Source organism: Lacerta agilis, chromosome 13, assembly GCF_009819535.1.
Source record: "Lacerta agilis isolate rLacAgi1 chromosome 13, rLacAgi1.pri, whole genome shotgun sequence".
NCBI lineage: Eukaryota > Metazoa > Chordata > Lepidosauria > Squamata > Lacertidae > Lacerta > Lacerta agilis.
In genome coordinates this window covers 23,615,799-23,627,502 of record NC_046324.1, presented here as the reverse complement: position 1 = coordinate 23,627,502, position 11,704 = coordinate 23,615,799, and the positions used below count along the sequence as shown (strand labels likewise).

At 46.9% G+C, this 11,704-nt stretch overlaps 1 protein-coding gene across 1 annotated transcript; it reads right to left on the bottom strand.

The window, feature by feature from the left end:
• Positions 1-2,338: 2,338 nt before the first annotated feature.
• LOC117057110 (gonadotropin-releasing hormone II receptor-like) lies at positions 2,339-11,000 on the bottom strand. The gene is made up of 4 exons (XM_033167901.1): positions 10,768-11,000; positions 6,921-7,439; positions 5,566-5,767; positions 2,339-3,498 (listed from the first exon to the last, which is right to left on the bottom strand). Exons 2-4 carry the CDS (start codon positions 7,434-7,436, stop codon positions 3,092-3,094), a joined length of 1,125 nt encoding a protein of 374 aa, XP_033023792.1. The 5' UTR covers positions 7,437-7,439; positions 10,768-11,000; the 3' UTR covers positions 2,339-3,091.
• Positions 11,001-11,704: the final 704 nt, after the last annotated feature.

The following is an 11,704-nucleotide window of genomic DNA, read 5'->3' as shown; positions in this document are numbered from 1 at the left end:
TCTAAGAGCCACTGCAGGAACGCAGGGCCTCCACCTGTGATCTGGATGTAGGAAAAAAACCACACGCTGGTTGTGCACTGGAAGAGATTTTGCAAATGGCAAGATCATCTCTGCTGCAGCTCAGGATGGGTAACACTTGTAAGAGGCAGAGGATGGCTCAATTTGCGAAGGTGGAAAAATAAGTAAATGGACTTCTTCCGGTTTGGACTTTGCAAAACAGACCTTCTGGGTGAATTTTGCATTTGCCTTCCTGGTTTTATGGTGTGTAGCAGCCGCTGTACAAACCACACACCAAGGGCAGTTGGTTCGAGTCCCCTATTCTCCACAGGCCTTTGATGGGCAAATCACTTGTCAACACCAGCCCTCCATTGATAAAATGGGAATTGTGGCGGCCTACCTCGCAAGCTTGTTGTAAAGGCAATTGCAATAAAGACTCTCATGCACTTTGAACCTTAGAACTGTGACATATGCGTGGTAAGTCATGGCGCTCCTATTTTTGGGGGAGGAGGGAGGGCTTCCCTGAGACACCAAGCTCCAAGGAACTGTTCATCTAAGCCCCCAAGGGAGTGGGCTGGGTCTTCGTATATGCTAGTGGTGTGTGGGGCCAGAGGGCAAAGTGGGCAGGCCAACACATTTGCCTCTTAACCCTGGTACAGTTGGGTACATTCCAGCCACGCCAAAGGCAGAGGTTTCTGGATGCACCCACTCGCCCATCTGCATCCAGGCAAGCAAGAGACCTTGTTAACCACAATTCACAGGCCCATTCCTGCAAGAAAAACGTGGAGAGCACAGAGCAGGGCTGGTGAGGGGTGTGGCCAGGGCTGGGTCTTGCAGGCCTGACAGGAAGTGGGTTAGAGGGCCACATTTGGCCCCTGGGCTTGAAGCTGCCCACCTCTGCTTTAGATTATGGCCAGGGTATTGTCCAACGCTTTCGGAGCGGCAAAAACTCACATCAGCAGGTACAGCCCCAGACATGCCTGTCTTGTGTCTTGACCTGGGGAACCAATTCTCCAGAGCTGTTCTTTCTCTCATTCCCTCTCCACCTGTGAATTTGGCACTATATATCATATGTCTGGAACTTGGTCCTAATCCCAACATTTCTGGGTGCCCTCCTCCCCTCACAAAGTCCAGGGGCCTGTGGGTGGGAATTGCACATGGCAGCAGCTAAAAACAGGGTATGTAGCAAACAACTCACATGACCATTTGGCTTTGCCTGTCCCAGGACAGCTGGAGTGGGTTGTTTGGATGTGGTTTTGTAATAGTCAAGCCAGTCTCATTCTCCATGCTGGCGCAAGAACAAGCTCAAGATCAGTTAATCAGACTAATACTTGTGGTACTTCTTTTTTCTTTTCTTTTCTTTGTAAAAATGACAAAACATGCTTAAAAATCAGAGTTCCCCACTAGTGCTAGTTTACAGTACGTAAGCCCACATTCATTCATTCATTCAATTTATATCTCACCTTTCTTCCAAGGAGCTCAAGGCTCTCCCCCTCCTCATTTAATATCCACCACAACCCTATGAGGTGGGTTAGCTTGAGAGATGGTGACTGGCCCAAGGTTCTCCAGTGACCTTCCTGCCTGAGTGGGGATTCCAACCCTGGTCTCCCAGATCCTAGTGGGTCCTCTACCCTGCATTTCCCAGTGCAAAACAAGGGAAGGGCTTAGGGTTGCCATACGTCCAGAATTTCCTGGACATAGCTGGGATCTAGCCATCAGAAACAATGTCCGGGCGGAAATCACTTAAATGTCCAGGAAAATCTGGACATACGGCAGCCCATATCGGAAGTGTAGATTTGGGCGCTTTCCATTTAAATAGCTCAAAATGGTCTCTCTTTTTTTTTCTTTTGAGATTTTGTCGAACTTTTGTGTCTGGATTTTCACTTTTTGAAATATGGCAGCCTTAGCCTAGGGAAATTATTTTAAGGAGGCTTTTAAGGGTCTTGCTTGTCCCTCTTCTGGATTGTACGTGGTGTCCACTTCCTTCCTTCCACTGGCTTGCATGCACTCCTCTCATGGGTGAGGGTGGTAGCTCAGTGGTAGAGCATCTGTCTTGTATGCAGAAACTTCTCAATTCAGTCCCCAGCATCACCTGGTAGGACTAAGAGACCCCTGGAGAGCCACTGCCAGTCAGTGTGGGCAATACTAAGCTAGATGGACCAATGGTCTGGCACAGTATAAGGCAACTTCCTCCTCTGTTCTTTCACACACCGGCTTCCACCTCCTCCTGGATACTTATACAACCCCAGCGTTACTTTTCCTTAATCCTAGTCGGCATATTCTACCACCAATATAGTAGCAGCAGTAATAATAATAATAATAATAATAATAATAATAATAATAATAATAATACAACAAATTTTATTATATGGTCACAGACCCAGTAACAGTTAACAGTAATAATAAAACTGCTACTAGAACAAAAATCATGCTACCCCAATAAAGCATAATATAATTTCTGAAAACGTATCCAATTGGCCTAATACAGCTTTAAAAATTCACATTGCACAATACGTTGGGTCTCAAGTGGCCGCATTTTGTTCAGGATGATTGTGGGACAGAATTCGACCCTCCCCACCCCCAAATGTTTAACAACAGTTTGACATCTTAACTTCCATTTATGCTGAGATCTCGGTACAAATGGGGTTTTAGAATCTGAATGCCCCACTCATTGTTTGCTGGGGCCGGCTTCATACGTGCCTGTCCATCGCTTGATGCCTGTGGCATAAACTGGTGACTTGTGTGTGCAGGAACTGTTCGACCCATTATCTCAGTGGCAGAGCATCTGCTTTGCATCCAGAAGGCCCCAGGTTCCAGTCCCAGTCATCTCCAGGCACAGTTGGCGGCAATCCCTGCCTGAAATTTTGGAGAGCTGCTACTGGTTAATGCGGACGATAGTGTGCCGGATTCACCAAGTGTGTGACTTGAGATCAGGCACCCTCCTATATCCCTAGATCACCTAGTGCAGCTTAAGAGAGTTGGTTCAGACATTTAGTCCTCAAGTGCACAGTTAAGACAGGTGTAGCAATTCAGGTGTTCTGCCTGCTTAAGTGAGCTTGCCCTGAGTTTCATCCTTCCCAGAGGGTTTTCCCCTCTAGAACACGGTGTGCATAGTCCCTCCATTGGAGACGCTTGATGGCACACGACCCTGGTCATGAGAGTCTTTATGGTTCATCTCTGAAACAGATGCAAGTTTTTTCTCCTGGTGGGCCACCGTCACTTTCAGGCTCCTGATACACAGCTTCATGTCCTCTCGAAAGGATGGGGTGTAAAGACCGTAGACGATGGGATCCGTACAAGTGTGCAGCAGGCCGAAGAGGAAGAGGAAATGGTTGATGTACTCCGGCATTCTGCGGATCATGTCAGGCTGGAACCAGTACCACAAGCCCAGAAGGTAATAAGGGGTCCAGCAAATGATGAAAGAAGCCACAATCACAACAGTCATTCGGAGTGTTTTCATTCTGGCCTTGGAGATGTGATCATCCTTCCCTCTGGCGAGACCTGTGGGAGAAAGGAGTCAGTTGTGGGACAAAAGGTTGCCCTCTTTTGAATGAAATGCAAGCCCAACTCTGGGCTGGAGTGATCCAAGAGCAGGTGGGGTGGATAAAAACAAGACAGGGCCCCTCCGGACGGGTGATGGCATTGTTGTTGCTTTACAGTTGTATTCTGTATAGCAGAGGTTTCAACCTTTTTGAGTCCATGGCTTAACCAACTACTGTACATTCTTTCTGCGGCTCCCCTGTAGGGAAACACGCTCTGAGCCTCAGAAGCCCAGTTATGTCACCGCTTGCTAGGCTTGCCATGCGTCAGGAAAATTCCTGACATACCCTGGTTTTCGGGTGTAAAAATGGCATTGGGGGGTATTTTGCTGAATTGGCAAAATGTCAGGGGAAACCCAGATGTTTTGCAATGTGATGTAAAAAAACAACTTTGCAGGTGTCAGGAATTTTACTTTTTGAAATACGGCAACCCTTCTCCTTGCCTGCAGAGCCAGCAGTCCCTCACCCCTTTTCAAACACCCTCCCTTGTGGGGTGTTCCCTCAGCCTCCTCTCCACCGCTGCCCCTGGTCTCTGAGCTGCCACCCCAAAGAGAGGTGCCTCCTCATGCCACCCCTCAGGGGCCTAGGAAGAGGATGCCTCTAGCTTTAGCAGCCTGACAGAGACTAACCGAAGGTGAACACCCTGGCCAGCCCCACAGGCAGCATTCACTTGGGGAGCTTGTAGCCAGGGCTGTTGTAACAAAAAGCTACGCAAGCATTTGGGAGGCAGAGATGCAAGTGGGCATCAGAGGAGGGAGGGAGGGAGGAAAAGGACAGAGGCCAGTGTTACCTGCAGCACCCCTGACCATCATTTAAGGCACCCCAGGGTGCCACAGTACACTGGTTGAAAACCACTGCTGTATAGGGTTGCCAGGCCGGGAGCATCCCAGACTCTGAAATTGCAGGTGCCAAACCTGATCTTCAGGGGCAGCCCCTGGTGATGTCATGGAGGCAGCCCCTGGTGATTCTTCCTCTGTGCTCCCTTCCACCACTGAGCCCTGGAAATGGATGTTAATTGGGAGAGGAGAAGGGCAGATCCCTCCAGGTAGTTGTGCAATACTTTGCAGGCTGCTCCTGATGGACTGAAGCTTACAAGATGCACACATAGTCTTAAGAATAAAACTAAAGGCACTCTCAGTCACCTGGATATTCAAGCCCTCCCCTGGAGGGGGCCAGGCAAACCTGGAGCATTCAGGTTAGCCCCAGAGGTCTGGCAACCCTATTTCTGTAACATGTCATCAAGGCAATACTAGTGCATTAATGGTGGATTTATACTGGACAATCCACACACCAATCTGCTTTATTAGTTGTTGTGTGTTGCTTCTCCGACATTACCATATTATTGCTATCCTGTGCTTTGGCTCACCAAAAGTGGGACAAAAAAATTAATTAAACCAGAACATTTGTGGCATGAAAAGTTTCAGGTTTTCTGCAGGACGTTATGAGACATGCACTGATTGGAAACAAAGCTGAAACTTTTTCAGGTGCAGACGGTATCGAAAGTACGATTGTACAGTATATAACTGCCCCAACACCATGCGCACAAATCATCATGAATGTGCAATAAAAAAGACTTATCTGGAGGGGCCCATAGAGCTTTTCCCATTGGAGAAATGGGTCTTCAAGTGTCTACCTTGTTAGGGTTTACTGTTGTTATAAATGTATTTGCTGTGTTTGTGTTTTTAACTACTTTTAAATATGTGCAAATCGCCTTGAGACAATTGTTCAGAAGGCGATTAATAAATCACAGAAAGTAATAGTAATAATAATAATAGGGGCAGGGGAAGGAGAAGTAATAATAATAATAATAATAATAATAATAATAATAATAATAATAATAATAAAAAATACAGGCACAATCACCAGCCATTTCGTAGCAATAAGGTCAGTGCCAAACCCTGAGAACAAGGCAGAGAAATGGAAGGCTGTTTTTTCAGGGGATGAGAAACCTTTTGAGAAACTGGAAAAACACAAGCCGAAGGGCATCTCATTGTTCCCACCCAATGCAGTTGAGGGGAGGCCAACTCACCTTTGTTAATTTTCAGCTGCTTGCTGATCTCAAATAAGATGCGGACATAGCAGACGACCATCACGGTCAGCGGGGTGACATAGAGGGTGGTGAAAGTGAACATGTTGTAGGTGGTCTCCTGCCAGTGCTCTCTGAAACTCCCATGCGTCACGCACTGGGTGAAATTGACACCCGGGATGGTGTACAGGTGGAAAAGGAAGAGCTGAAATGGAAAAGTAAAACTAGTCTAATAATATACACACTTAAATTAATTTGCACACATATATTGGTTTGTTATTATATTAATTATCAATGCATTATTATTTATGTACATATATGCAGCACTCTGAGATTTGAAATACTGCGCGGTACATAAAGACTTTTAAATAATGCATAATGACACACACACACACACATTCAGGCAGCTAAAATAACCACTGTAAAAGAACAAAATCAAAAATTCTTTCCAGTAGCACCTTAGAGACCAACTGAGTTTGTTCTTGGTGTGAGCTTTCGTGTGCATGCACACGAAAGCTCATACCAAGAACAAACTCAGTTGGTCTCTAAGGTGCTACTGGAAAGAATTTTTGATTTTGTTTTGACTATAGCAGACCAACACGGCTACCCACCTGTAACCGTAAAAGAAGGCATCGATTTTCCCCCTTCTCCCTCCCCACCCCCAAATAAATGCAGGATGGAAAAAGGTCAGAAGGATGAAATTAATAATAATGACATTCTAAATGCCAGCATTCTCTGTTTCAGCCTTCATGCTGAAACATTGCACGATTCAGAAATCATGTATATGAGGAGGCTGTTCCCCATGAAGTTGCTTTTATGGAGTGTTCACACATTATGTCCTACAAGTGCACAATCTGTGTGTCTCTCTACACAAATCCTTAAGCTGTGCACTCAGTGTGCAGTCTGTACACCTGTGTACACACTAACCGAGATGAAAAATGGAAAAATCAATAAGTGTACACTCCATCGCACAAACACTTGTACACGTGTACAATGAGCTTATACTTGTGTTCTGCACAGTGCATGAACAAGCCTGATATCTTTCGGGTGTCACGATTATATTTCTGCTCTGAACATTGTCCTTCAGTATCCTGGCCGATGAAAATAGTGACATTGCCCTGACAAAATACTCTGTAAGGTCCCTGCAAGAATGATACGGGAAGCGAATTAAATAGGCAACTGTGTCCATGCACCGGAATGTATACAATCTCTTACTTGGGTTCTGGTATTGTGGGGAGGGAGGGAGGTGCTTCTTATTGTTTGGTTTTGTATTTCTCACTGTATTCCATTACTGTTTTGTGGCTATGTACAATATGTGCGCCTCCCTGAACAAGCCTTCTGTCCTAACGGATTCCTACCTGGGGAGCGGCCAGCAGGACGCTGAGGATCCACGCGACAGAGAGCATGATCCGGTTGCGGCGGCTGGAGTTAGCAAACGAAAAGGGGTGCAGGATGGCAGAGTGCCGGTCCAAGCTGATCACCACCAGCACCAGGGCGGCCGAGTACATGGCGAAGAGCTTGAGGAAGTTCAGGAACCTGCACAGGGCATCGCCAGCGTACCACTGGACCGTGATGTTCCACACGGCGTCCAGAGGCATGACGGTCATCGTGACCAGCAAGTCGGCCGCGGTCAAGCTCAGGATGAGCAGCTGGACGTGGGACTTCCGCCTCTTCCTCGTGACGCTGTACAAGACGGCGAGGTTGCTGCATGCTGCAATGACGAAGAAGCAGCCCGTGATGACAACTCGAGCTTTGGCAGCGAGTGTGAAGGTTGGCTCCACCCAGCCCTTTGGGCAAACCACAGATGCAGAGATGTTCTCATCCACAACGTGGCATCTTTGTGGGTGATTCATCAGGTGTTCTCTGTCTGTCATTACCTGGAGAAAATAATCTATTATTATTATTATTATTATTATTATTATTATTATTATTATTATTTCATTTTAATTTATTGGATCTATCTATCTATCTATCTATCTGGTATATATATGTTATACACAAATTTCTTCTTCTTTGGCAATCACTCGTAGCCGAGTAAGATTGTCTTCCATAAACACGGTTTTAACAATAAGTGATTGTGGAGGCCAATTCTGGATCCACACGTCCTTCCACAGTGGGGACCTAGGTTTCCAGGCGGGATTTGATCGCGGTGTGGATTTGCCAAGTGTGCCTTCCTCTTAGCACGTTTCTCTCTTGCGTCCTGAGTTCGAGTGTCTTCAAAGCCCATGACACCTTTGGTAAAGGCTGTTCTCCAACTGGAGCACTCGCAGGCCAGTGTCATGACTAGGGGCTTCCAGATTTCACGATCCTGCTCCCGTTACCATTTGCCGATCGCCATGGGACTTTTGGGGTTTGGGTTGGGTTTTTGGAAGATGCCATGGCATCCCACCACTCCCATAACAGGTATTGGGTTGTATATTAACATGAATGAATCTCATCAGTCCATTGTGTTATCCAAATGTCCAGGATATAATGTTCCATGGACAGTACAAAAGTCCTAGAATCATGGTTCTGTAGAGTTGGAAAGGACCCCCAGGGTCATGTAATTCAAGCCCCTGCAATGTGAGAATCACAGCTAAATAATCCCCGACAGGTGGCCATCCAACCTCTGTGTAAAACTGCCAAGAGTCCACCCACTTCCCAGGTAGTCCATTCCACTGTTGAACAGCTTTTGTAGTTGGAGTCAGTCAGGACCCCACCTCCCCAGACCAGGTGGGGAAAGGCCTTCAAGGCAGGGAGCAGGTTTTCCAGGACACACAGCCAACATGGTCTGGTTGGCCACTGTGAGAATGGGATGCTGGACTAGATGGGTCACTGACTTGGCCCAGCAGGTTCTTATTCTAGCAGAAAGAAACACAGTAGTGTGTGTGTGTGTGTGTGTGTGTGTGTGTGTGTGTGTGTGAGAGAGAGAGAGAGAGAGAGAGAGAGAGAGAGAGAGAGAGAGAGTTTGCTGGATTATTATGGGATGGGGCTGATAGACAATTCCCAACCAATGGTATTATTTGGATGGTAGGTTTGGCAGGGAAAGCTGAATCTGGAAGTTAGGGAGGGCAAATGGACAACCCATCTACACACACACACACACACACACACACACACACACATAATCAGCAAGGTAATGAAGATGAGGGCATCTTTTGAATGTGCGCCATCTTGTCAATTCCATCTTCCCTTCTGCTCAACATGATGGCATCCATAATTATTCACGAGCTCCATCGTTGTTCACAGATGGGAATAACAGGTTATGTGTGGGTGTTGGCTGACGTACACACACAAACGCACACACACACCCTTTGCGAATCTGGGGAAAAAATAGGTTCTTAATTAAGATGTCTCTTAATTAAGATGTCCTGATCTGGCAAGGGAGATATACTTGTCTAGCTAGCAGTATAGTCTTCAGCCCCCTGGTGAATTTGCTGAATGCATGTGAGGCATTTCAGATGCTCAGTCCATCATGGGGCTAGGCACCAGGCACAACGGAGTGGAAGGAGAGGGGGATTGGGGTCTGTGTCTTTAATAGCAGTCAGGTGTGGAGTACTGCCATAAGTTCAACAGTGGGGTGGGGGACCTTTTTTGCTCCACCGGCCAAATCCTTATGAGGATCTGCCTTGCAGGGCCAAATTTGACAGGTGGGTTGCTGCCAATCACACAACAGCATATCGGGCCATACCACCTCCCTTGCCACCCACTCCACCCACGCTGCTTCACACCCTCCTTAACTGTCCCTGAACTCTGGTAATTTGTTTATTTTTTTTTATCACATTTTAAATCCCGCTTTTCTTCCAAGGAGCTCCAAGGCCCCTTCTTCCTCATTTTATGCTCACAACAACCCTGCGAGGTAGGTTAGGCTGAGGGACTATGGCCGGCTCAAGGTCACTCAGTGATATATGTCTCCTGCTGGTCTGAACAGAGGAAAGAGATTGTGTGTGTGTGTGTGTGTGTGTGTGTGTGTGTGTGTGTGTGTAGAAACCAGCCTACTGACTCTGCCATGAGACCCCACCCACTTGGGCTGAAATACGTCCCCCTACCCCTGCTTCAATTTTAAATGCCCTATGGCCCCATTCAGGCCCCGATTCCTGCCTTTCCTTCCTTTCCCTGGTTCTGCCCTCACGGTAGACACATGGCAGCCTCTAATGTGATTCTGCACAGGTCTACTCAGGTGCAAGTCCCATGAAGTTCATTGGGTCTGATTCCCCAGCTGAGCAGGCATAGGACTGCAGCCTTAGGAACCAAGCAAGTAGTCCTTGAAACAGAGCCAGTTTTGAGAACTCTGCGCTTGCTGCGTCTCAATCAATAGAATGACGTACTGAGCTCAGTTCTAAAATTCCAGTAAGTGAACATAAAAATCCCAGTAAATGCCAATTTAAATCTGAGTGCATACTCATGGCTCCATCAATCAGAACTTCCAATGACAGTCCATCACTTTCCAAGGGAGTTTGCTCCAATGTCCAACAGCTCTTATTGCCAGGAAGTTCTTCCTAATGGTCAACTAAGGCTGCATAGACACCAAGTATTTAAAGTACGCACACACACACCACCACCACCACCACCACAATAACAACAACACGCCCCCCCCCCCTTTGAATTAGAAAAAATAAGAATCTACAGCATCACATGTCACACTAAATCACCTATCAATGGATTGCATCAGAGTGGACAGTTTGATATCACCCAAGTCTAATAAAAATATGAGCCATTGTACTTATTTAGAGAATGGGGGATGCAGTAGCTATACTAGGGAAGAAAGGGGTAGGAAATGAGTAAAGGAGTCAATAATAAAGTAAAACAAAACAACTGCTTTCTGTTGATTGTTTTAAATACATTGAGAGTAGGAATCCCACAGTTTCTATATTAGCAAAACAAAGGACGCTTAGCTATCTACTTCGCATATATAAATAGGAGGCTAACGTGCTCTTGCTATCATGTAAGTGAAATTGGAAATAAGCGACTTTCAAAGAAATCAACTTTTTTAAAAAGAAAAAGAAAAGCAGGAAAAGGACCAAGCTGATCAGCAGCCGGACCCTCTCTCTGCATAAGAAGACAATTTGGCTGAGTCCTACGGGGTTTTTACCCCCCCCCCCAAGTTAACAGCCCCAGCAAATGCAGACCCTTTCTCCCATAATTGGCCAGCCTCTAAAACAAAGTCAGCAAGGCATTTCAAAGGTAATCAGGAACCCAGTCCCGGTCCGAGTCCCGCTATTGTACCTGCACATGTCCTTGAAAGGAGAGACAAGAAAAGGCTGCCTGGTTTCGTTTCCTTCCCTGGCTGGTGCCAAGTCCTACCAACCGGCTCTCCGCAGTGCCTTCAGCACCGCATTTCTGTTCCTGGGTGGCATCTGAGACGGGAAAGGTGAGCTGGGAAGCTGGCAGCTCTGCCCCAGGACTTTCTCTGCAGGCAAGGGAGATGCCATCCCAAGAGTCGCTGCCTGTCTGCCTGCCTCGGCTCCTGCCACCAGCTTTGGAGTCAGCCACCTCCAGCCTCCCCCCCCCCCCAGCTTTGCGGGTAGCGCGAAGAGGCTTTATCAAAGCACAGAGGCTGCAAAACTGTGCAGAAGACGTGATGCCACAACAGAGAGGGTTTGCAGAGAGCGCCTCGGCTCCGTAGGCAGGAAGGCAGGCAAGCAGAGATGCTCTCTGCAGTAAGAGGCAACACTTCAGGTAGGTATGCTTAGTGCTGCTGTTCAGGTTGACAGATGTGGGAAGAAATCAAAGCTAGGGACATGCACAGGGACTACTGCCCTCCTCCACTCGCTCTCCCCCCCCCCCGCTACGCCTTGAGTTGAGGACGGGGAAGATACTGGCTTCACTTTGAATTTTAATGCAAAACTGGCAAATTCGCACTTCCTAATTCACACAGCTAGCTATCTGCACCGACCTGAATGTTGCGATGCAGGTATCCCCGACCGATGGATATGTAGAAAATAGTGGATCTTAGGGAGAAGTGTGCAGGACAAAGGTGTCTGTCTGTCAAGATAATGTACGAAAATGCATTAGCCTAGGGGGAACTGCTTGCGGAAGTGTGCATGGAAATGTTTACTTTTGGAGAAATTTGCACTGAAATGCTGGTGAATTTTCATAAGGACATTAAAGAAAAAACTGCAAACTTCTCTGAATTGTTTGACTTGTTAGAAGACACTCCCCT